This window comes from Phyllostomus discolor, chromosome 12 (genome assembly GCF_004126475.2).
Source record: "Phyllostomus discolor isolate MPI-MPIP mPhyDis1 chromosome 12, mPhyDis1.pri.v3, whole genome shotgun sequence".
NCBI lineage: Eukaryota > Metazoa > Chordata > Mammalia > Chiroptera > Phyllostomidae > Phyllostomus > Phyllostomus discolor.
In genome coordinates this window covers 47,662,090-47,686,215 of record NC_040914.2, presented here as the reverse complement: position 1 = coordinate 47,686,215, position 24,126 = coordinate 47,662,090, and the positions used below count along the sequence as shown (strand labels likewise).

The following is a 24,126-nucleotide window of genomic DNA, read 5'->3' as shown; positions in this document are numbered from 1 at the left end:
GTGCGCTCGCCGCCTGTAGTGCACACAGCCTCAACTCAGAGGGCGCGTGTCCGTCCGCTCGCGGAGGCTGAAGGGCAGCGTGCGCTTCCCGGTCGTTATCCCCCAAGTCGCATTTCTGGCAAAAGAACTGTAAACTAATGTAATGTCCCCGTTGAAGTACATTTTTTTATTCCTTAGAAAATATGCAGGTGACCCTCTCCTTTAAAAAGAACCAGCAAAGAAGAGCCTACAGCCCTGGCCGGGTGGTTCAGTGGGTTGGAGCGCCATCCTGTGCACCGAAAGGTTGTGGGTGCGGCTCCCCATGGGGGTGCGTGCGGGAGGCGTCCATTTCGTGTTTCTCACATCAGTCTCTCTCTCTCTCTCTTCTCCCCCGTTCCTCTTTCTGTAAAAAAATAAAATCAAAAGTACCCCAGTAATGTACTTGCTCCTTACAAAAATGCAAATACAATAGCACGTGGGCTGTGCTGGGGAGGCGCCTTTCCTAACACCCGACTTGCTGTATTTCACCCAGCTGGGGCTCTGAGTTGGAGCCACCGAGGCTCCTTACAGGTGTGATAGCGAGCTCTCAGTTTGGGCGGAGTGCGTGCGAAGGGCCAGTGAAACAGAATAGTAGATCTCGCCTTTTGAGAGAAAGAGGAACTGCAAGCTGAAATGTCAAGCGGCAGGGGAGCGAGTGAGAGCCCTGCATCTGCCGCTGTGGAAAGTTATCCAGGGCCTGTGGCCAAGTTAAAGTTCACTGAGCAGCCTGTGAACAAGTTGATCCTGTCTAGATTCAGGAGGTGGACGGCCCGTCAACCGGATAGACGCCACAGACAAGGGGGTCTGTCAGCCGTCGTCTGCCGGCGGCAGTCTCGGGTGCGCACCCCATTATTGACGGCATTCACTTCCCGGGAGCGGGCCGGCGTGTGAGGGTGGCTCTCCCCGCGGCTGGACTGGCGCGGGCCGGGGAGCTGGCCCTGGAGCTGCTCCCGTTTGTTCGCCCGGCCCCCAGAGACGTCACTGCCTGCTGCGTGGGTCGCTCTGGGCTAGTGATGGAGGCGTTAGCAGCTTGGCCTGGAGTGGCTCTTGCGGCCTGGGCCAGCTGACACACGCCACTTAGGGTTTCCAAGCAGCCCAGTTGTCCCCGCTCACGCAGGGCTGATGCACTTGTGGCTAAATGCGGTGCGGCCAGGGCCCCGGGCCAGCTCTGGGGCAGGAAATAGAATGCCACCTCCATCACCAGGGAGACAATGGTCTGCATGCAGGGTTTAAAACCAGGGCCAGCAGAAAGCTCAGAGGGACGGACCGGGAGAAAGGAAGGGAGAGCGGAGGGCGGCCCGTGTGGATTTTTGTCTTGGCCTGTGACCACGGGCAAGCCTCTGAGCCGCCCGCCCCCACTTTAAGTTGCTCTGTGTACGAGATGGAGGTCACGGCATTCACACATCTCGCTGGGGATTTGTGAAGTGGCGTCCGACAGACCCCGGGACCCATGGATGGAAGGTGGTATGTAAGTGCGCAGGACCCACGTCTGAGTGTGTGTGTGTGTGTGTGTGCAGCAGGTGCACGAGGGGCACGCAGTCCCTTGGCGTGGTGTTTGGGGACTGGTCAAAACCCAGCGCCAGTGAGCACGCACGCTCTCCAGTGCCTGGTTTTGCCTTTGGCTTTGTGTGGGTTTGGGGGTTGCGTGTGCTGTGTGGTCCTCAGCACTGGGCTCGGGCCCCCTGCTGCGGCCAGTGGGGCAGGCGCTCGAGTGGTGGGAGAAGGCTGAGGTTGGGGGTCTTTGCAGACGCTCGCCGACCCTGCTCTGAAAACTCCCCCCTTGATCCCTCCGCGCAAGCGCAGTTTATGAGTCGCGTGTGGAATCCAGCAGGTCTGTTTTCAAGATGGAGGGGGGCAAAGTCTATTTTAAAAATAAAGTGCAAAGAGGGGACTCATTCTCCCCCCTGGGGTTTGCTGTTTCTCTGGAACCCCGAGTCTGCACCTGTGTTCTGTTCCTTTGGCACGGGTGTCAGACTCGTTGTCACCGGGGCCACATCAGCCCCGCGGTGGCCTTCAGGGGGCCGAATGTGATTTCAGGACTGTGTGCAAGCGTAACTGCTCCTTGACAGTTAAGCGAGAGCCCGGCGCTGCCGCCGGGTGGAAACCAGGTGCCGGGCCGGATAATACAAGGTGGAGGCCGGGCTGGGCCCACGGGCTGGGCCTCGTGTTGGCCACCTGCGCTTTAAGGCTAAGCAGGCAGTTGCCCTCGGCCTCGCCAGGAGGTGGGTAAGAGGCGGCGCCTGCCCCCCGGGGTCCTGAAGTGCCTGGCCTCTCTCGGGTACATGTTGTCTGTCCGGAATAACGCCTGGGCGTCTGGGGGATAGGTGGCTGTTACAGGAAAACAAGTGTGTAATAACACAAATAGTGCACACTTAAAACATTAGAGTGACTATGTACACGAGTCGTAGGAAGTAAAGATCGCCTGCAGTCCTCCGGTGCGGGACCGGCCGTCCTGGCACCTGCGCATGTTTCGTGTGTGCGGAATGGGGCCCTGGGGTGTGTGCTCCATGTTCTGCCACCCGCTTTTGGGGTGAGGTCTGCACGTAGGGGTCTGGGAAGAACGTCACACATCCCTGGGGTCTCGGGCCTGCTGGCGATGTTGGGGCAGGGGTCCTGCTCCTGCCATGGGCACATGCGGGGGCGGAGCGGAGCGGGGGCCTCCGACTGCAGCCAGCACTTGCCCGAGACTTTCCCCGGGAGCCGCTCTCTCAGATGTCCCCGCTTCCTTAGTGCTCCGTGTTTTGGCAACAGCGCACACCCCAGAGCCGGTAAACACGCGCTGGTTTTAGCTTCTGTGTGGAGGACGGCCCGAGACACCCAGTGCTTTTGCACCCCGCCGTCAGGTCCGCCACCTCCTTTTCTCGTGCCCACGGGACCCGGCTGCGTACAGCCTAGATGCGGTGCCACGCACAAGCCTCAGGGCCGTTGACCCGCACCCAGCGGGCCTGTGGGTGCCTCCCGGAGCACAGGGTACCTGGGGCACCCCAGCGGGGGTTCCAGGTCCCCTCCCAGTCAGAGCCCGTACCCCAGGCAGCCCTTTGACATGTTGATTTCACCGCGCTGCTTCCCACCTGAAGAAGACGCCCGGGCGGGTGGCTACCCCGTGTCCCACCGCTTTGGGTCTGCAGGTCTCTGCCCGAGCTGGGTCCTCTCTGAAGGGTCCTGCCTGCCGGGCCAGCTGGGCCTCTGTGGGCCCGAGGCCCGTCCCCTCGCGGAGCCTCGTTCGCTGGGTCCTGCTGGAACTGCCCCTGCCTCGGCCTCCCCGGCTCCACCCGTCCTTCCCGGCTCAGCGCGAGTCCTGTTTCCTGCGGGACGCCCTCCCTCCGGGGCAGGAGAGTTTCTAGTTTGTTTGCCTCCCTCCGCACCCTGCATTGGTGGGCACCCTGTCACTGAGTGTCTGCGGAGCCCTGGGGAGACGGACACCCAACCGCGATGCTGCTCCTGCCCCTGGGTCCCCGTGACCACTCCGTCCCGTGGCAGGCGGTTTTGCAAAACCTCTCCTCTCTTCTCCCCCGCTCTTGCACCTCACCTCACTAGGTCCGCCCCGCCCCAACCCAGACCCTCCCCGAGTCTCCCTGTCCCCGCTCTTTCCCACTCAGGGCTGTTCACTGCCCAGCTTGGCCACATCCTCTCCCCAGACCTCAGGTCCCACCAGCCCGTTCTTCAAACTTGGGGTACAAACTCCTGAGCCCAGGCTCCCGGAGGGCAGGGCTAGACCGAGGGGCAGAAACTGGAGCTGATGAAGACGGGGTTCTTTTTATTATCAGACGGGAGGGCTGGGAATGCCGGCGCATGGCCCCGTGTTGCCCCATGCCACCCACGTCCCCTGTGCCTGGCAGCTGGTGATGACCCCGTGTTCCCCCTTCCCGGTGTGTTCGGGCCTCTGCTGCCCCGCCTGCCCGTTCCCACGGCCCAGGTAGAGGGCTGAGCTCCCCGGAGTTGGCGCCGTTAAGGGTTAAGTCGTACTTAGAGCTAAAGTGCTTCCCACGGGGTCTGCACACACAGTCAGGCTCAGAAGAGGAGCTAACCCTGGAAGGTTGCAGCCCCCAGCCCCGCTCAGGCTTCCTGTGGGACCGGCCCAGGCGACTTGGGGTCCCACTGTGAGGTGTGGGGGAGGGGAGGGGTCCAGAGACCCTGCCAACTGTCGTGGACGCAGGCCCTGCAGCTCTGCCCAGCTCACTGGGGGCCAGGCCTCTGCAGCAGGGCCCAGCACCTGGCCACCTCAGGCGGGCGTGGACGTGAGTCCGGGTCCACACGCTCTGTGGGGGGCACCTTACCCGTGTGAGCTGGCAGAAGGGTGGGCGTGAACCTCGTTGACCTAGTTTCAACCTGCAAATGGGATTGTATTTCTGAGTTGGTGTTTGGCAAATGCAGCCCCCAGACGCAGCCAGGTTCTGACAGGGTTTTTTTTAGAGAGGGGGAAGGGAGGGAGAAAGGGAGGGAGAGGAACATCCATGTGTGGTCGTGTCTCGTGGGCCCCTGAATGGGGACCCGGCCCGCAACCCAGGCGTGGGCCCTGGCTGGGAGTAGAACCGGCGACCCTTTGCTCAGCAGGCCCGGCGCTCAGCCCACACCAGCCAGGGCCAGAGAGATGTTCTTACTGAGAAGCCTTTGAGTGGCGAGCGGACTCTGGGGTCAGGCCGCCGGCATTTATATGGAGCGACATCACCACGTCAAGCCTCAGTTTACGCGTCTGGGAAAGGGGGACAGTAGCCCTCCCCCTCAGATTGTTCTGAGGGGCGAAGGTAATTCACGTGAAGATGTAGCACGATGCTGGACACACACACGTGCTCACTGAATATTAGCGCTTTCACTGTTTCCTAAGAAGGCCCACTCAGCGAACGAGTGGGTGGGTGGTCGGACGAATGGGTGGAGGGCTGCCGGCCTGGGTTTGGTTCCCGGGGAGCTCTCTTCGTTCTCGGGCATTTCCCGGCTGATGGCGTCTGACCTGAGTGTGTGGCAGTGGAGTGGGGGGAATAGCACATCGTCCCCAGGGGCAGGAATGTGGACCTCACAAGAGAGTGAGGTCTTGGGAGCCACCCCACCAGCCTCTCGAGCGCGCAGGGCGCTTCCCCAGGCAGGCCAGGCCCCCTCGGCCGCGCTCCGCTCTCTGCCGTCTGTGCAGAGGCCGCCGGCTTTGGGTTTATTCCTAAGCATCGCTCTTGGGTTCCTTCTGGTAGGACTGGGGCTGCTGTTTCATCATCTTTCTGGGTTGTCCGTGGTTTTCCATGGAAGAGTAAGTCAGCAGTGTTGCTTCCGGGGGTCCCTGCCCCCGGGCCCCTCCTCAGACAGCTGGCAGAGCCTCGCCCACGGGCCGCGCCCACGCACACACACGCCCCTGTCTCCGGCCCGCAGAGCAGGCTGGGGAGTCCCCTGGCGCTCTCAGGCCAACCGTTTGCTCTCTGGTCCTGTCCATGCCACGGACTTAACTTTGTGACCTTCAGAGAGTCCCTTCCCCTCTCCGGGCTTCAGATCCCCCGTCTGTCTGTAAAACGAGGGAGCGGACCGGTGGTCTCTGAGGTCGTGCTGTCTCCCATCAGCAGCGCGTCGTGAGTCTTCGGCCGGCTCCCAGCGCCTTCTGACCGTGGCCTCGAGTGAGCAACGCGGGTTCAGTGGGTGGACGGGCCCTCTGTCAAGTGATCTTGACAGTCAAGTGATCTTCACAGTGGGGCAGGGGAGTCTGCCCTGTCCCGTGGGGCCGAGGGGCCGAGGAGCCGAGGCTGAAATCAGGCATGGCAGCTGAAGTGCTTGCACAGCCGAGTGCGGTCATCAGAAAACGAGCTCGTGGGGTGGGGGTGTGCAGCTCCTCTGCCTCCCGTCGGCCGGGCGGGGTGTGCAGCTCCTCTGCCTCCCGTCGGCCGGGTGGGGCGGTTGGGGTCCCCGAGGCAGGCGTGTGTGTGTGTCTGTGTGTGTGTGTGTGTGTGTGTCTGTGTGCGAGTGTGTGTGTACGCCAGTGTGTGCAGAGGGCCTGGCCTCCCCTGGGCACTCTGGGGAGATCTGGCCAGGGAGTCTCCCGAGGGCAGGTGCCGAGTGGGGCCTGCCATCTCACTCTGTCCCTAGCTGCCGCATGTCCCCCTCTTTGTGGGGGTGCCGTGTGTCTTTGCCACCTGCCGAGTAGTTTTCCTTGAAGTGGCAGTAGCCGGACCCTCCCAGCCCGGAGGCAAATCACTGGGCTCCCAGCTCGGGTGCCCTGCTGCGGGCCAGGCCTCCCTCTACACCCGGGGCGCCCCTGCAGGGGCTCCCGCCTGTCTCCTGGGCCCCCACTGCAGGCCTCCGGGGTCTGAGCTCAGGTCAGCCCGGCCCTCGGGCTCCCTCCCTGCTCCCCTCCCCCCTCCCCCCCTTCAGACCCCACCATGTTTGTTTCCCAATTGGACACTTGGCTAAGTGATGCAGGAAGTGGGCCCCTGGGAGCAGATACAGCCCAGCAGAGCAGATAAGCAGGCGAAGCCTCGGCGGGGCTCGGGGCCTGGGACGGGGTCAGAGATAAGCGGGATGCCGAGCTTATCGGGGCTCTCGCGCTCTAGAGAGGTCGTCCCAGCCGGCCCACCTCATTCCCAGGCTCAGGCGGCCAGGCACCAGCAGGCGGGGTAAACACGGAGTTGGCAGAGGCGCCGTGCGGCAGCGGCAGCAGCAGCAGCAGCATGCGGACTCGGGGCCCCTCCCCGGCGCTGCGCAGCCCCGGCGCCGGGGGCCAGCGGCGGGCATCGGGTTACACCCAGATATTTGCGGTAAGGGCAGCTTCTGGCCAGCCTGCTTTGAAGTGGGAGCCCGAGGAGCAATTGTCGGGGTCACGGGACTGCGAGAAGAGCCTGGGTGACCGTCGGTCGGTCTCGGTCGCAACCTAGACCCGGGCCCTCTGGGACCAAGGGCTCAGCAGGAAGCTTCGGTTGCCGGGCCCAGCCTGGGGTGGGCCGCTGGGGTCCTTCCCAGAGCACGCGGGGTGTCGTGGGCGGATGGGCCAGGTGGGGCCGGCGGCCCCAGGGCTGTTTTGTCCCGGCCCCTGCGAGGCTTGCCGGGGTTCTGGTTCATCTCTTGGCTTCCTTTCCCGAGTCAGCTCCCTTGCTGGAGGACGCGTTTGCACACTCGGGTGACACTGCCTGCAGGGACGCTGAGTGAGGCCCGGGGAGGTGCGGGAGGTCGCCTCGGAGCGTGCACATCATTCTTCTCGTGTTACAGCCCAGGAAGTGTGGGCGCGGAGGCCAGGTCCGCTGGCCCGCGAGTCTGCCCCCCAAAACTGGCAGGCGCAGGAGTGACACCAGACAGCCCGACGCCGGGCCGCACGCCCTTCACACGTGGCGGCGTGTCTCTGTGCTACGCTGTATGCTGTTTTCCCCCCGGAAGTCCTCCCTCGGCGGGGGGCGGGGCTCTGCGTCCTCCCGCCTGAACTCCGGACCTAGGTCAGGGCTGGGGTTTCGTGGAGCCGAGTCCGTTATTTGTTCAGTCCCTCATTCCGCTGGGGTACAGCCTCCGAACAGCTTCCTTAGAAAGGATGCCAACATTTTTTACATCTCCGCAAGTCTTTTTTTTTTTTTTCAAAGATTTTATGTATTTATTTTTAGAGAGGGAAGGGCGGGAGAGAGAGAGAGACAGAGAAACATCAATGTGCAGTTGCTGGGGGTCATGGCCTGCAACCCAGGCATGTGCCCTGACTGGGAATCGAACCTGCGACACTTTGGTTCTCAGCCCACGCTCAATCCACTGAGCTACGCCAGCCAGGGCTACATCTCCTCAAGTCTTAAAGCTCTTCACGCTGACCTCTGACAGGGGCAGTGTCTTCAAAAATCCAAGGGCGCGTGCTTTCTGTTCGAACGCTTTGCATCTAACCTGCCTTCCAGCATCCAGCAGCTTTTCGGATGCGAAGTCTGAGGTGGTGTTGACTTCAGTGCCTGGACATACAGCTTTTTTTCTCTTAAATTTTGGGGAGACTCGACTTTTTATCCCTGTGTCCCAGAACTGCGTGAAGACAGTAGGTAGTGTTTCTTAGGTAAGCTCCTTCTCTCCTCCATTCCTGCTCCCGCCGGCCCCCGAGTCAGGCGCGGGCCTGCCGGTGCCCCTGTCCGGTTTCTCCCCAGAGTGCGGTCTCCACCCTTCAGGTCTCTGTTCCGGGACAGTAACTGTTTTCTAGCCCCTGCGTCTTAAACCTGAACAGTCATGTCTTTGATCTCCAAGGCCTGTCTTTTCCTCCATGCTTCGCACTTCTCTGTGGCTGAGAGCCTGCCCAAGACTTTCCTCTGCTTCCTGCGCCGTGGATGTGTCTGCCTGTTTGCTCTGGGCTCCCCTTTTTATCTGGGGGGCTTGCTGGAAAACCTGGTGCCCCTTTCCTACCTGCGCGTGTCCCAGAAGGAGGCCCAAAGAAGTGGGTGGGTGGGTGAGGCTCGACTGCTCGGCCCCATTGAGGGTGATCAGATGGACCCCCAAAGCCAGTGCATGGCACTGTTGCAGCGTGGGCCCCTGAGTCTCTCCAGGAATCGTCCACTGACCTCCAGGGAGTGTGGGGGCTCTCCTCGCCACGCCCATTGAAGGAGGGGGGCCACGGCTTTGGGATGGACCCCTCTGCTTTGCATTTCTGTGCCCCTCTTACCCCACCTGGGGTTGCAGGGAAAGCTGGCTGTCACGGGCCGGCCAGCTGGCGAGGGGTCCTGGGGTTTGGTGTGTGCTAATCGCAGCCCGCGGCACACGGGCCGGCCTGTGTGTGTTCCGGAGGGGGTCGGTGCCCGGTCCTCACCCAGGGAGGGTGAGGCCTCGCTGCATGTGCTGCCCGGGCCCACCCAGCCCAGCAGCCTCGTCTTGGATCCATGTTCTCTTGACTCGGGGGGTTGTGCGGCTCCCGATTCTCTGCGCAGGCACCGTTGCCCACAACAAGCGGCCTGTGGCTCCCGCTGGGCCCCGTGTCTGCTGGCAGTCGGGGAGCCACGCCGAGGCCCACCGTGTGCTCGCAGACGCAGGCCTCCCACGGGCCCGGGAGGGACAGCGGTTCCGGCAGGGCCTCCTGGAGGTCCTCAGGACTGTGGGCCCCGGGGGAGTCCGAGCCAACTTGCGGGAGTTGCCCTGGTTTCCTGTTCCCTGTGTGTCCCGTGGTCCTGGGAAACCCCAGGTGCTGTCTCTTCCTGCTGGCGTCCTGGTGGCCGGCCCAGCCCCCACTTCCCGCTGGTGTACCTGGGGGTGGGGACAAGCCTGGGAGGCGCTGCTGGCCTCAGGGAGCCTGGAGGGGCTTCTGGAACAGTGGCCAGTGGAGCAGCCGCCGGCACCTGGTCTCAGGGCGACCAGGGCAAATCCTTTTGCGTTTGAATAATGAGCCTTTGATACGGATACGCGTCTGGGATGTGTGCTTCGTTTGGGCCGTCTGGACTTTGTAGACATGGTTCCCGGCTTTCTGAACCCGGGGCTGGCCCGGACACCCGTGGCCCCGCACAGCTCTGAAGCGGCGGTTGTGATGGGGGGGTCATTGGTGGGGCGCGCTGGTGGGGACTGCCCTTGGGGCCTGGGTCTGCCACTGTGGGCGGGTGGGGACTCCCTTGCACCAAGGTCACTGGCACCTGCTGGGCAGCCCTGCCCAGAGCTGGACTCGGGGCGCCGTAGTTCCCTAGGGGAGTAGCACGGGCAGTGTGGGGGGCACTTCCTGTCAGGGCCTGGGCCGGGGGTGGGGGAGGCCCTGCTGGGGGCACAGCGAGTCCCAGAGCCGCCGGATGGAGCTCAGCGGTCCCCAGCGGCTCTCTGAAGGAGAGTCGGCTTGCGTGTCTGTTGTAAAGCACGGCCGGCAGCAGGGAACACAGAACAGTAGATAGGACCGCGCCCTCCCACGGCTCCGGGCCAGCGCACCGACAGCGCCCGGGGCTGCACCCTCCCCCCTCAGACGGGGCTCTGGGTTTCCGCGTGGGCTGCTCGGGGGCGGCCGTCCCCACCCAGCACGGGGAGTGCGGGCCCGAGGTCCAGCCGTGCTCCCACGGCCCAGCGTTCAGGGGCCCCCGGAGCCTGAAGGAGCGGAATCACCGCAGGCTGGTGTCCGGTGTCGGGTTTCCAGGTCAAAGTGCGTTCTCACAAGTGCTTTTATTCGGAAGGGGAAGCCTAGACCGACACTCCAGGCCGCGTCCCCGGAGCCTCCTGCCTCGGCCCCAGCTGAGCTGCCCTCAGGAGGCGGGTGCGGGGTGGCCCCGGGCACGGCCGCTCTGGCCTGGCTTTCTCCACCCCCCCCCCTCCCCCGAGGGCCTGCGAGGGACCAGCAGCGGCTCCCCGGCAGCCTTGGGACTCCGTGGCACCCCCTCGTGCCCGACCTCATGTCCACTCGAGTGTTCTCCAGCTGCACTTCATGACGCTTCCGTCACAGTTCCCAGTGTGACGAGGGCCGTGAGGTTAAAGCTCCGTCCCTGGGGCCTGAATGCGTCTCTTCTGTTTGGCCTCTGTCGGGGGAGCAGGGGGTCTCGGGCAGCTGTGCCCTGAGCGGAGTGTGTCCTGCAGGAACGTGACCTATGGGGCAGCACTTGGTGAGCAGCCGAGGGCATTGTTCCTCGCTTTATTTTTAGGTACAAGTGACGGGTGGCGGAGGGCCCGGTGGGGGAGGGGCCTGCAGATCCACCCCACGGGCAGCCTAACACACATTTGGGACGGGGGCAGAGCAGGGGGCAGAGCAGGGGCCCCGCCGTCTCGTTTGTAATCTGCAGAAGCACCCCGTGTGGATCAGGGCAGGAAGCCGAGGGCCTCACGTCTGTTTGTGGTCCTGCTTCTCATGGATTAGCTGTGTGGGTGGTGGGTGGGACCCCGGCTGTGCCTCGGTCTCCCCGCGCCCGGGGTCCCCGGGCCCCCCGGCAGTGCCCAGCCTTCAGGCTCGTCGCCTGCAGTCCCAGCCACACAGACTCCTGCCGGCTGCGGGCGGCAGGTTCCTAAAATACCTGCCCATCAGCACCCTCTCAGGGAGGAATGTGCCGTGCCGCCGTGATGTCAAAGGGGCCCAAGGGTAAGGGCCTGGGCCAAACGCGGCCTGTCACTCACGGCTCGCGGCAGAGTGGCAGATAAGCCAAGGCTCAAAGACACCCAGCTGGTGCCCGGGCTCCGTGGAGACCTCTGGGCGGCCCTGCGGGCCTGGCCGCGAGCTCCCGCGAACCATGAACTTGCAGCCACCACTGCCCAAGTGAACGCGGGGGCGCTGCGCCCTTCCTGCCGCTCCCCCTCGTCAAGCCCGCGCCAGCATGTCGGGAGCCCCCGAGGACAGCGTGGGGGCCCCCGGGCTGCCAGGGGTGGGCAAGGACTGCTTGACCACCATGGACACAAAGCTGAACGCGCTCAGCGAGAAGGTTGACAGGCTGCTGCGTCTCCAGGCCGACGTCGAGGAGAAGCTGCAGTGCGTGTGCCAGGGCATGGGCCACCTGGAGCAAGGCCTGCACCGGCTGGAGGCCTCCAGGGCCCCGGGCCCTGCCCCCGCCCCTGCAGGGGACGCGCAGGCTGGGTGGCCGGAGGTCCTGGAGCTGGTGCGGGCCCTGCGGCAGGACGGGGCCCAGCACGGCGCCAGGCTCGACGCCCTGTTCAGGGTGGTGGTGGCCGTTGACAGGGCCGTAGCTCTGGTGGGGGCCGTGTTCCAGAACTCCAAGGTGGTGGACTTCTTCACGCGGGGGAGCGTGCCTTGGCGGAAAGGAGGCCTGACCGACGGCCCTGCGGAGGTTGGTTCCCGCGCCCGTGCCCCGGCCCTCCTGACCGGAGGGGCCGGCAGCCCCCAGGCCAGTGGGGAGGCCGGCGGGTGGCTCGGCTTAGGAGAGCCGGGGTTGTCTCACGGCCCCTTCTCGTGCCTCCTGCGTGACCTGATGATGGGGAAAGGGAGAGACGGACGGTAAAACTCGTGGGTGGGTTTCCAGGCAGGAAGAGGCAGTGCCCGGGGAGGCCTGTGGGGCCAGGGGCAGGTGCCCTCCAGGGCACCTCGGGCAGGGGGACACACAGGCCCCGTCGGAGAGGAGGCCCTCGAAGCTTCCCGGCCATCTGGTGACTCCTCTTTGCTCCTCGTGTCCCCTGTGGGAGACGGAGTCTCGGGGGGAGCGGTCAGTTCCTCCTGACAGGGACCCCATTCGGAAACCCCGGCCTCTGCCTTCCTGTCCGTAACCTTGTGCCCTGTCCCAGAGTGGGCGGGGTGTGGAGTGACAGCTGGCTGTGAGGACGCGTGTTGACAGTGACCCATGGGGGACACAGGCCAGGCAGGAGCCTGGGGGTGGAGGTGGCATTTGTGGGGGCTGCCCTTCCCGAGGGTTGCAAAACCAAACCCGCTGGCTAGCGGGAGTCTGGCCGGGGTGGGGGTGTTTGTGTGTGTGTGCATGTGAGGTGTGTGGGGGCAGCACTCTGTTTGGGAACAGCTAAGGGACAGCCACTTAGCAACACTCACGTGGCTTGGAGCCACTGTGTCCGATCCGGGCAGTCACCCACCAGCCTCTGGCAACAGATACGCTGGGGTCTCCGGAGCTGGTGCCTTCCTTCCGCACCCCCAGCCTGGCTGGACCCCTGTCCCTGCTGACCCCTTCCCCTCCTTGCCCGGTCACTTCCCCCAGCGTCCCCTCCACCCCGCCCCCTGCTTTCTGCCCGTCCCTGTGAGTCCGGACCTGCCCCCTGGCCACTGGTCGCCAGCCTCAGCTGTAAAAGGGACTTCATCCACCACGTGCCCGGGGTGAGAACCGTTCCTGGGGTGTATGTAGGGGGCAGACCCCTCCTGCTCCGTCCCCCAGGCCCAGCAGAGGCGCCCGTTTCCTGTGGAACCTTCCAGAAATAGCCTGTTATCTAGAAGCGTGTTGGGATACGCTCCGGCCTCTTTGTTTTGTTCACCTCAGGTATCCCTCACGTGGGTCTGGCCCGCGCTATCCTCTAGGTCCGTGCACTTGGGGCATCACTTCACACCGGCACCCAGAGGGCTCCCCCACTCTGTTCATAAGCGGCCGAGCGCGCCCTTCGGGGGCCGTGTCTCGGGGTGGGGGGTCGCCCACCGACGTCCCTGTTGGCTCATCTCAGTTTTCGTCTCTGGCTCTTAGAAAAGGGGTGCGGGGACTCTCGTCCGGGGTGAGGTTTCCATCCGACACACTCCTGCAGTGGCAGAGCCGAGGAGCCGAAGGGCAGACCTGCACCATCGATAATGGCAGCCCGGCCTCCGGAGGCCGTGGTTCTCGTTCAGTGCGCGATTCCTAACACGTGGGGACGCTGCTTGCTCACGCGGCGCGTCGTCCTTTTCGTGCTCCGCCTGCCTGGCGGATGGACACGGGAGTCTTTCTGTGCCCGTGTGCGTGTGTCCGACGTTTCAGCGTTAACACTTCCAAGCATTTATAAAAGCAGCTTAGTAGGGTGACCCCGTGAGCCCCGAAACCGGAGGCCACTGTTCCCCGCCCATTTTCCTCTTTTCTCGGGGTGTTGTAGCAAATCTGAAGGATTGGATCACTTTGTCCGTAAACATTTCAGCATTTGTTTGTAAAAGATAAGGTGGGTGTTTTTTTTTTTTACCTATTGTCATACCTAAAAAGTAAACATTAACTAGTATCAGCAAAGTCACTATTCACATTTTCCTTTCTTATGCTTTTTTTTTTAACTTCTTTACTTTTTTTTTAAGATTTATTTATTTATTTTTAGAGAGGGAAGGGAGGGAGGGGGAGAGAGAGAGAGAGAGAGAGAGAAACATCAATGTGCGGTTGCTGGGGGCCACGGCCTGCAACCCAGGCATGTGCCCTGGCTGGGAATCGAACCAGCAATGCTTTGGTTCACAGCCTGAGCTCAATCCACTGAGCTACACCAGCCAAGGCTCTTACGCTCTTTTTAAAAAACTTATATTGCAATTACAGTGTATAGTCAGCATTATTCCGTATGAGTTTCAGGTGTGCCGCATCGCAGTTAGGCCGTCACACGCTTTACAAAGGGCCCCCCGGTGAGCCTCCAGGTGCCCCCAGGAGCCGCACACACTGCACGACATCACTGACTGCGTCCCCCGTGCTGGGCAACACCCCCGTGACTGTCCGTACCGTGCCTGCTGATTGGTGCTTCTCGGTCCCTCACCTTTGTCACCAGCACCCTGCCCCCCCAACCCTCCCGTCTTATGCTCTTTTTTCCTTACAGTTTATTTGAGTCAAGCTCCAAATAAGGCGATTGGTTATATGCTTCTTAAAGCTAACATTTTTTCTTTAATCATGAACAAATTTAAAGACTCTCTTGTGGCCCTGGCCGGGTGTCCCAGTTGTCTGGAGCCTCATCCCAAGCACCCAAAGGCTGTGGGTTTGGTCCCCGGTCAGGGCACGGGCCTGGGTTGCGGGTTCGAGCCTCAGCTGGGGCGAGGGCAGGAGGCAGAGACCAGTGTCTCTCTCTCACACTGACATTTTTTTCTCTCTCTGAGATCAGTCAAGACCGATTCCTAGATGATGTGTTTTTACTGATTATGGAGAGAATCTAAAAAAAATCCCCAACTTTTCACTATGGAAAATGTCAAACCGAACCAAAGATAGATAGATTCTGTGTCTCACTGTAGTTCTAATTGGTATTTCTTTTCCAGACATTGGAGCATCTTTTGTAGATTTGAAGCCCTTTACACGTCTCCATGTACTGCCCGCCCCAGCCCTTTCCTCCTTTTCTGCTTCAGTTTTTGGCTTTTCCTCACTAATCTGTCAGAGCTCTTCATATGTTGGTGAGACGAGCCGCCACCCACTTCGCAGAGACCCAGGCACTTCTGGGTGGGCAGCCAGAGAACTTCCTCTTTTCTGAGTGGTGGTCCCCTTTCCCGTCTGTCCCCCCCGCCCCCCGCCTGCTCGCTCTTCTGGTCTCCCGGGGTAGCACAGAGCCCCGTAACTACCGCGGGTTTGGGCCTGCTCCCCCACTCGGGCGGCCAGCCCCCCACTGGCCCAGCTGGGAGGCCTCCTCACCCCTCTGCGCCCTGCAGCCAGGGCCAGTCACGCAGGAGGTGCCGGAGGATGGGCAGTGAGCTGATGCACAGCCCCAGCTGGTGAACATTTTGCATGGAAAACCGTGCAGTACGGAGACCTTCTAGAGACAGACCGCTTTGTGCTTCCGAAGGGGGCGGAGGCGTAGTGTTTATTTGTGGACTTGAATTTGACCCTGGCACTAGCCGTTAGATCGCACAGTCGTGCCAGGACTCTGCCCGAGTGCTCCGCCAGTCCCCTGGAAGGCCCAGTGGCACTCCTCGCGGTTGCGAAATGAAGTCGATTATCACCAGGGCCAGGTGGTCTTCGGGAAGGACGGGGTCAGGCCCAGCCAGGGGTGGGCCCGGCCCATGGCCCAGCTGCTCAGAGACGCCGGTCCTCTGGAGTGGGGTTCGGGGCCTCTTCTCCTGGTCTTGGATGCACCGGGCAAGGCGGGGACCGGAAAGCTGAGCCCTGAAGACAAAACCCATGTGCGTGCTTGCGTGCGTGCCTGCCTGCACCAAAGACAGACAGGGAAAGGGCAGCCTGGGCCCCACAAGGGCTGCCAGAGGACAGCCTGTTCGAGTCCCTCTCTACCGGCAGGGTGACACAGCTGGCAGCCCGAGACAGAGCCGCCAGCCCCCCAGCGACGGGGGTGGCAGGGCCGAGTGTGCAGAGAGAGCGAGGCTCAGGGACGGGTCTCTGCTGAGCAGGGCTCAGGGCACTTGGCAATGACGGTGGTCACCCCGATGGCAGCTGACAGCATCTGTCCACTGAGTGCCAGCCCCACACCCCCAGGCACTGGGCGCTGCGTCCCCACATGCTGTGTCGTTACCGTTAAGAAGGCAAAGCTTGGTGTCCGGGGGTTTCAGAGACATGAGCGGGTGACAGAATTGTGCGTGCAGTGCAGGCACAGCAGTGGGACCAGTCCCATTTCTGTGCCAGGGGGCCGTGTGGATGGCTGACGGTCTAGAGCCCCCTGTTGGGGGGGGGCCCGCGCCTGCTGCTTTGTGCCACGGGGCCTGGAGGGGTCAGGTCTTCACATTTTTGTTCCCCAAGAGACACTGGGACCTTGGACTTTTTCTCCAGTCCGGTTTATTAAGGTATAGCGTACATACAGTCAACCTCCCGTACACACATGTAAGCATGCAGTTCGACGGCGTACACGGCCCAGCAGCCAGGCCGTAATCCGAGTGCAGAGCGGCTCTGTCGTGACAGGAGGGCGCCTGGAATTTCCGCTTACACGTCCCCTCGGTTTAAGGTCTGCGCGACAGAGCTTTTACAGCACTGTGCGAGCCGGGCAGAGCGCGTCTCGGGCCGTGTCTGTCCTCCGGGCTCCCAGGTGGGGCCAGGGCGGGAGGGAGGGGCCCTGTCTGGGCCCAGGGCCGTGCCCACACCCGCTGCTCCACCAGCAAAGGCCCAGAAGCGCCAGGGGGACCCAGAAATATTTACTTACTAAAAAAAGGGTTTTTTATTCAATTACAGTTATCCCCATTTTCCTCCTTCCCTCCCTCCCTCCCTCCTTTCTTTCCTTCCTTTGAAATGTGTAAACTCAGGACCGCGGAGAGCCCCGAGCTGCTGGGGGAGTGAGAGCGGGTGCCTGCTGGCGCGGGTCTGCAGCAGGCCGACCCGAGTGCAGGCCGGGCCGCGGAGGGTGGGGCTCCCCGTGCCCTCGCTCGGAGGGCTCAGGGAACACGGACCACTGTCTGTCTCAGGCAGGACAGAGTCCCCCCCACGCCCACCCCCCCAGTGCTCCCGCCTGCTGGGCACCCTTCTCAGCACAGTCTGCAGGTTGACTCCCCCAGCCGCCCACTAACTCGGGGTAGACGGTGTTCTCCCCATTCTGCAGACGAGCAGAGTGAGGTGTGGAGAAGTTAAGGATCTTGGCCAAGTGGTGAGGGCGGGCTCAAGGGTCTGCGAGTTCATGCGCCTGACCACGCTGCCGTGACACCCTGGGGTGACGTGGAGTTCACCCGCCTGACTCCCAGGCAGATGCCACTCATCGACCGTGACGTGTGAACCCCGGCAAGCACGGATTCATTTGTCTTAGGGCTGCAACCCAGCCGACACCGCACCTGCCAACGACCGACCCACCCGAGGCGGCATTTTAAGATTAAACGTGTTTCCCACCCCCCGTCTAAGCACCTTGAGGTGTAGCCCGTGAAGATCCCGTGTCAGGGGCTGGGCCACCCTTGGCAGCAGGGCCCTGACTCACTAAGAGGGGCACCCGGGGGAAGCCGTGGTGTCACCCTGCCTGAGGCGACGGAGCAGTCCGCACTGCTGGTGTCTCTGTGAGAGCAGGTGCAGCTCCGGCATATGGTGGGTGCACAGCGAAGGTCTGTGGCCCGAGCGATGGCGTTGATGACAAGAATGACAGTGTCCATGGTTGTCCTTTCAGAACAAGGAGAGAGAGGAAGAGAAAGGAGCCACTCCGCAGCCTGCACTGTGCACCAGGGGCGTGCAGGCCGAGCTCGGGGGGCCACAGGGAGGTGAGTGCGGCCCCTTCGCTCCGTCCCGCCTCGCTCACCTGCAGACTGAAGCCACACCTCTGCCACCAGCACGGCCAGCACCCAGCACCCGTCAGAGACGGACGGCCCGCTGCTGCGTTAACACTGCTTGGAGACGCTCCTCTCGCAGCCTGGGCCGCCAGCCTGGCACTGTGGCTTAGTTCTGCACTTGGCTGCAGCTCCTCGCGGGTTGCTCTTCGTAAAGCCCCGTTTCCTTTTATGGTTTTGCCCAATGTTTACACGGTCCCAGAGTCAGACGCACAGAACAGGGTGTGGAGAGAAGTCAGGCTCCCCACTGCGTCCCCCCCCCCCCCGCCGCTCCTGCTGTGTGCAGCCACTCTGCAAAGATTGTCTCTCCACCTCCGTACGGCGCAGTGTCTTCAGACCACACCCTGAGGAGTTGTGCCCACGCACACTCTCATGCACACACACACATGCACACACACATCTCAGACAGAACAGAGTCACGCCGCACGCCTCGCCTTGGCGCACCTGCGGCACCCGCTGAGGCCGCCCGAGCCGCCGCGCAGGCTTCTGTCCCCCGGGGTCGGGGCCGCACGCAGCTTTGCCGGCGGCGGGATGTGCCCCAGGGACGGGGTGGGGGGGGAGGGGGGCTTCTGGGCTGTCTCCACTCTGCCCCTTACGAGCATGTCCTGCTACGTGGCTCCCCTGTCCTGTCCTGGCTGCGTCCTTGGGGGAGAGAACCCTCCAACGGGCCTGCTTTCCCGCCCCCCGTTTCCCCGTAGAGAGCCAGGAAGCTGACCCGCCGGAGGGCACAGCGGAGGGGCTGCCCCCTGCAGGAGCTTCGGGGATGGGGCCTGCCGTCCTGGCCCAGCCGGAGGAGGCCTTGCCGGGGCAGGGAGATGGCGTGCCCGGCCCGGACCGTGAGGCCCCTGCACACCTGCCACCATCCGGAGAGGCAGACGCCAAAGCACCCGGGGCGGCTGGCCAGAGCCCGGGGACCGGCCTGGAACTGCCTGCGGCACCCAGCGGGGGCGGCGAGGCCCCCGCTGGCCAGGAGGCTGCCCCAGACACGGGACAAGGACCATCGTCCGGCGACCCTGATGCTCGGCCCGCAGAGGAGGGCATGGAGCCGACTCCGGGGCTGCCAGCCAAGGCCACGGCCGCTCCAGGGGGTGACAACCTGCACCCGAGGTAGGTGGAGCGCCTGGGAGCTGGGCCGGGGGGAGGGAGCCGGCCCGTGGGGGAGCACGGCCGCCCGAGGGACCCGTGGGTCTGTGTGGGTGAGCGCCACGGCTGGGCAGCACTGTGCCGGCCTCGAGAAGGCGGAGACGGCAGCCACGGCACCACCGTGCTTCCGGGAGCTTCGAACACGGCTACTTACCTGGCGCCTGCGGGAATCACCTGGAGGGAATTTTTAAATGCCGATACCCAAAGATTCGGACGCATTCAGCCCCGAGGGAGGCTCAGGCACTGGGTTTGGGTTTGGTTGGGGTTTTACGAGTCCCGGGTGATCCCAGCACGGAGCTGAGCGCCCCCAGCTGCTACAGCAGTAGCAGCGGATCACGCCGCAGCCCCCAACCACATCCCTGCACCCGGCCGGGCGGACTGTGTTCCGGGCCTCGTCTCGTTCCATTCTCACGGCACCCCACGAGGCAAGCGGGATTGGCCTCCTCGAGGTGGCGACGAGGAAAGAGGCCTAGGGTCCCCAGGGCTACACAGCGAGGGATTCAGAGTTGGAGCGCGACCCAGGGCACTGGGCTCCGTGCGGACTCTATGCACCTAACCATGCGCCACCCTGCGTCCCCACGCAGTGTTGAATTGAGTCTGGACTCAGTGGTGGGAGAGGAGCACGGGCAACCGGGGGGTGCTTTTGGGAGGGCTGTGCCGGGACCCTGGAGGCGGGGCTGTGACGGGGCCCCCAGGTCGTGGCCTCGGGACCTGCCCGGGGCAGACACAGTGCAGGACGGGGAAGAGCCAGCGCCGAGGACTCCCAGCCTTCCCCAGGCTCGCGGCCAGCCTGCCCCAGCCTCCCCGCGCGCCCCTCCCAACCCCCGCAGCCGCTGAAGGGCCCAGTGCCTCTCAGGCTTCCCTCCCCGGGCCGGGGCTCTCCTGCTCCGGACCTGGGGCGGCCTGGCCCTCCGCGGAGCCCGTCCCCGGGGGCCTGGTGCCGGGCGCTGGTGTCGGGCGCTGGTGTGCACGTGCTCGGGCCTCTGGCAGGGAAGCCACGCCCCTCGTCCTCTGGCAGGGAAGCCACGCCTTCGTTCTGGGGGGAGGAGCCTGCAGGAGAAGGGGAGGGGTCCTGGCAGGCATCCCGGTCCCGGCCCGGGTTCCGAGTGTGGAATCGGGGCATGGAGGGTTGGGGGGGGCACTTCACACGAACTTGTACGGGGCTCCCCAAAGATTCTGAGTGAAGGGAAAGGCCTCAGGAGCCAGGGAGGCCCCCACAGGCCCTTCCTCAGCCGGCACAGGCCGCACGCAGGCACGCTCTGCACGCAGCAGCTGCCCGGCCTGGGCCCGCGTGGACGCGCAGCGCGAGTGCTGCCGTCGACGTGCGCCGCCCACCCACAGAGGGAAGACCAAAGTGGACGGCAGTGGCCGTCGGCCTTCTCAGGGCCGTATTTTCCCCTCTGCCCAGGATCCCCGTCCATGCGCAGGACATGGGTGCCCCTGCGGAGCTGCCGGTGACACAAGGGGGTGGCCCCGGACCCGCACCCCCTGTGGAGGCCCCAGCGGCTGTCCAGCCAGGTGAGCAGGACCCACCTGAGCCCAGGTGCTGTCCCCAGGCTCCTGGGACAGAGTCGGAAAAACAGACCCCGAAAGGAGCCAGCGAGTGCCCCCCACCGCCTGTGCGGAGCAGCGACGGGGGGACGGAGGCTGAGGACCAGCAGGGGCCTGCACCTGAACCTGCCACGGGACCACGCGGGGCCAGGAGGGACTCGGGCACCGGTGCTGGGGCCCCGGGCCTGCAGCAGGACAAAGGCCCGGGAGCAGGGAGCCCTGAGCCCCAGAAGGCCTGCAGCCCCGGGTGCCTGGGCAGAGCTGAGGCGGGAAGGACACCCCAGGGCGCCGAGGCCTGCAGCCTGGTTCTGGGTGAGTGAGGGGGTGCCGTGTGCTCGAGGTGACGGGTGTGGAGGGCCCCTCCTGCAGAGCCGCCTTGGGGCTCCCGGGAAGACGGAATGCAGAGCTGGGGGAGTCCCAGGCTTGGAACAGCCCTCGGGGGCCCGCTGGGGCCTGCTGGGGCCTGCTGGGGCCTGCTGGGGCTGGAGACACGGGGGTGGGGGGGTCAGCTTGTCCTGGAGCTGGAGACACAGCGCGGGGAGCTTGGGTTGGCATAGCTGCGGGGAGGAGGGCACCAGGGGAGTCCTCAGAGCCCCTGCCCACCTGAGCTTCCCACCGCTGCTGTCCTCCTTCTGGGAGGACACAGAGAAGGCGGCTGGGGAAGACCAGGCATCTGTGTGAGCCGGCTCGCCCCAGGGCAGGGAACGGGCGGCAAGGCACCGACCTGCTTCTGCCCCAGGGCTGTGGTGCGAGGCGTCCTCGTGTTCTGGGCCCTGAAGCCCTCCACTCCTCCAGCCCTTTGGGTCCCACGGTCCATCCCACATGGCTGCAGGGAAGCCACCATTATCCGAGCCCTGCCCGAGGGTCTCAGGAGGCCCTGACGAGGGCTGTCTGCCCGACAGTGGGCCCGGCGCCCTGGCCACTCTGGGCTCCACAGCTGCCCTGTCGCCAGCTGCTGCTTCTCCCCCAGTACGGCTTGGTCCCCATGTGGGCACCGGCCTCCCTCCCTTCCTGAAACACGACTGAGAGCAGGCTGTGACTTCAGGCCTCTCTGAGCCTGGGCTGGCGACAAAGCCAGCATCGTACACTGAGGACTCGCTGTGCTGAGCAGCGTGCATGGGCGCCGGCCTGGGTCCTCGCAGGCCTGTGCAGGGGTGGGGGGCACGTGGAACCGGGGAGAGGGGAGGAAACACGCCCCAGGCCTCTCTGTCGGCGCCCAAGGAGCAGGGGTTGGCCCCTGCTGTCTGGCTTCCCCACCTGCGTGGGAACCTCACAGTGGCGCCACGCTCAGAACAGCCAGCGTGGCGAACTGGGGGCCGGAACCCTGGATTTGGGGTCTGTTACACGCACCAGGAATGCAGGCTCTCCCAGCCTTCCCGGGGACCCGGAAAAGTGGGAAAAAGAGAAACAAAAAGAACCACAGCAGAAGTCCACAAACGTGGGGGTCCAGGGGACCAAAAGGAGGAGCTGGATCCTCTTAAGGCGGATTCCCACGCCTGCTGGGGGGCGGGGGGAGCGAGCAGAGAGCCGAGAGGGACCGCAGGGCTTGGTGCCGGAGGGCGGGGCCTGCCCGGAACACCGAGTGCTTCCGTGACAGTGACAGGCCCCAAACGAGCGGCAGCCCCGCCGCGGACTGCCCGCCCTCGCGTGCACACCGCCTGACGCCGCTGTGTGTGTTCTTGGTTCTTTTACTCCTCTTCTCTGGTTCATGTAACATTTCTAGTTTCCTATCCCATCTGAAGGACAAGATGTGGGAAAAAACTCCTCTTACTCACTTTTGTCTGAGCGCTGGTGTCCTCCCTTCCCCCTCCCCCCACTGTGCCCCCACCCCCGCCCACCCTGGGACCGGCTCCTGGGCTGCACCGCGGGCTCCCGTGCCAGCGGGGACATCCAAGGGCGAGGGGCGGGGGGAGGCCTTTGGGCCTCCAGCTGCCTCCCTGGCACCAGCCTCGCTGGCTCCGGCGGCCCCGCCCGCCCTGGTGAGCATGGCCTGTCCTTCAGCCGCGGCGTTGCCCTGCCCGGCGCAACTCCCGCGTCCTGCCCCCGCACGGCCCCCGAGGGCCCTTCTCAACTGCGGTGAGCAGGCGGGACCTAACCCTCCCATCCTGCAAAAAGCACTGTCGCAGGTGCCAGGAGACCCAGGTCGGAATCTTGACAGTCCCTGCCTCGCTGCGTGACCTTGGCCGTCACCTCGCCTCTCGGGGACTCCCCTTTGTCCTCTGCCAAATGGGTGACTTGAAGGAGAGGATCGTTGAGAAGGATGCAGGGCTTGTTGTCACTCGAGCCAAGCGGGCCTGGGACGGGTGGCTGGGAGGGCGGGGCTGCATGGGGGAGGCTCACAGGCTGCTGTCCCCCCCGAGCAGATGACAGCCCGGCCCCGCCAGCCCCCTTCGAGCACCGGCTGGTGAGCGTCAAGGAGACGTCGGCGTCGGCGGGCTACACCGTGTGCCAGCACGAAGTCCTGGGAGGGTAGGTGGACTTCCCGCTCTGATGATGCGGAGCAGGAGGTGGGGAGTGGGGGTGCAGGGACACCTGGGGCGCCGGCGTGGGTGGCCCTGGGTGGGTCTCAGCAACTGGTTGAGCCAGGCCAGGGTGGGACATCCGAGCAGTGAGTGGATGGTCTGCAGGGTGGGGTGAGAAGAACAGCCCCCCAAGGGCAGGTGGGCCCACACGGCATGGAGGTGGGGACCCACCTCCCACTGCATCCTTCTTACCGCACCCACACCGTGTGGGGGTGTACTGGAGGCGGCAGGTGGACCCCCCTGGGGTGCAGTAAGAAGGAAGTCCTCCGGGGAGGGGCTCAGTGCCATGGCACGGGGACAGGCCATGTTCCCTGGGGCTCGGGGTAGTGTGGGGTGACAGAGCTCCTGTCTGGGTTTAGGGAGCCCCGTGGAGTAGGGCTGCTGACGTGGGTCCCTCTGGGGTGCAGGCAGCCCCCGTGCATGGTGTGAGCCGAGGAGGGGCGGCCCTGAAAGCCAGGGTGGGAGGGACAGGCCAGCCCTCAGCTCCTGTGTCCTTGTGCTCGCAGGGGCCGGTTCGGTCAGGTGCACAGGTGTACAGACAAGTCCACCGGCCTGCTGCTGGCGGCCAAAATCATCAAAGTGAAGAGCGCCAAGGATCGGGTGAGGCGTCTGCCCTGGGCTGACGGCCCCTGGCCAGGCTCAGGGTTCTCTCACTCCTTTTTGGCCCCTGGGCCCTCGGGCCCGGACCCGCCCGAGCTGAGAGGGAAGCCGGGCCCCCTTTCCTGCCTCCTTCCCGTGACCCTGCGACCCCGGTCTGCAGGCCACCTGCACCCCGGGGGACAGGGCCTTCCCGGACCTCTGGCTGCCCCTCTCGGGCCTCGGGCTTCCTGTCTGTGAGATGGGTGGGTGTGGCAGGGCCCCTTCTGTTATCAGAGCCCGGCCTGGGTGGCGAGTGGAGGCCGGCTGGCGTGAGAGCCGGACACGGTATGGGTGGGCGTGCGGGGCACCCACGCGTGTGCCTCCGGGAGGGCGGCCGGCTCCTCTTCCTGACCCCTTTCCTGGAAACCCTCCTCCCCTCTGGCCCCGCAAGGAGGACGTGAAGAACGAGGTGGCCATCATGAACCAGCTGCGCCACGTCAACCTGATCCAGCTCTACGACGCCTTCGAGGGCAAGAACAGCTTCACCCTGGTCATGGAGTAGTGAGTGTCCGTGGCGGGCGGCCTCACCGTGGCCGGGGGCGCTGGGGTCCTGGGCGAAGCTCTTCTCCTTCCCCGCCCCCTCCCGGCCTGGGCAGTCCAGGGGACCAACGCCGTCACCTCCTCTGCCGGTCCCCCGCTGGGGAGCGTGGGGGGCAAAGCCGCTGTCCCAGAGCAGCCGCCGGTGGTCGGGCCTGCAGGCCTCAGTGTGGCCTGGCCCGTTTTCCTGTGGTTCTGATGTGGCGTTGGCAGTTGGAAACGGGGAAATCGCATGTTGTAACCCGGGCAGCTGGCTTTTCTGGAAGGTCTAGTGATGCTGGCCCCGTATTTCCAGCTCAC

General features: G+C 64.3%; 1 protein-coding gene and 1 long non-coding RNA gene across 6 annotated transcripts in view; one reads left to right on the top strand and one right to left on the bottom strand.

Moving 5' to 3' along the window:
* The first annotated feature begins 381 nt into the window (after positions 1–381).
* Positions 382–24,126, top strand: part of MYLK3 (myosin light chain kinase 3) — a 35,381-nt gene continuing 11,636 nt past the window's right edge. The window contains exons 1-7 of one of the 5 annotated variants that reach the window (XM_036013368.1): positions 382–1,486; positions 17,278–17,368; positions 18,133–18,541; positions 19,986–20,440; positions 22,492–22,597; positions 23,157–23,250; positions 23,681–23,790. In XM_036013368.1, the coding sequence (XP_035869261.1) occupies positions 1,469–1,486; positions 17,278–17,368; positions 18,133–18,541; positions 19,986–20,440; positions 22,492–22,597; positions 23,157–23,250; positions 23,681–23,790 (1,283 nt within the window). In that variant the 5' untranslated portion in view covers positions 382–1,468. Of the gene's footprint in view, positions 1,487–6,239; positions 6,747–10,242; positions 10,500–10,855; positions 11,670–17,277; positions 17,369–18,132; positions 18,542–19,985; positions 20,441–22,491; positions 22,598–23,156; positions 23,251–23,680; positions 23,791–24,126 lie in introns of those variants that run through there. The other 4 variants (XM_036013370.1, XM_036013367.1, XM_036013369.1 and 1 more) reach the window with 4 other exon arrangements.
* LOC118497785 lies at positions 7,765–16,040 on the bottom strand. Its single transcript, XR_004900318.1, has 3 exons — positions 14,810–16,040; positions 10,478–10,482; positions 7,765–7,775 (listed from the first exon to the last, which is right to left on the bottom strand). It is a non-coding gene; the product is annotated as an uncharacterized LOC118497785 (long non-coding RNA).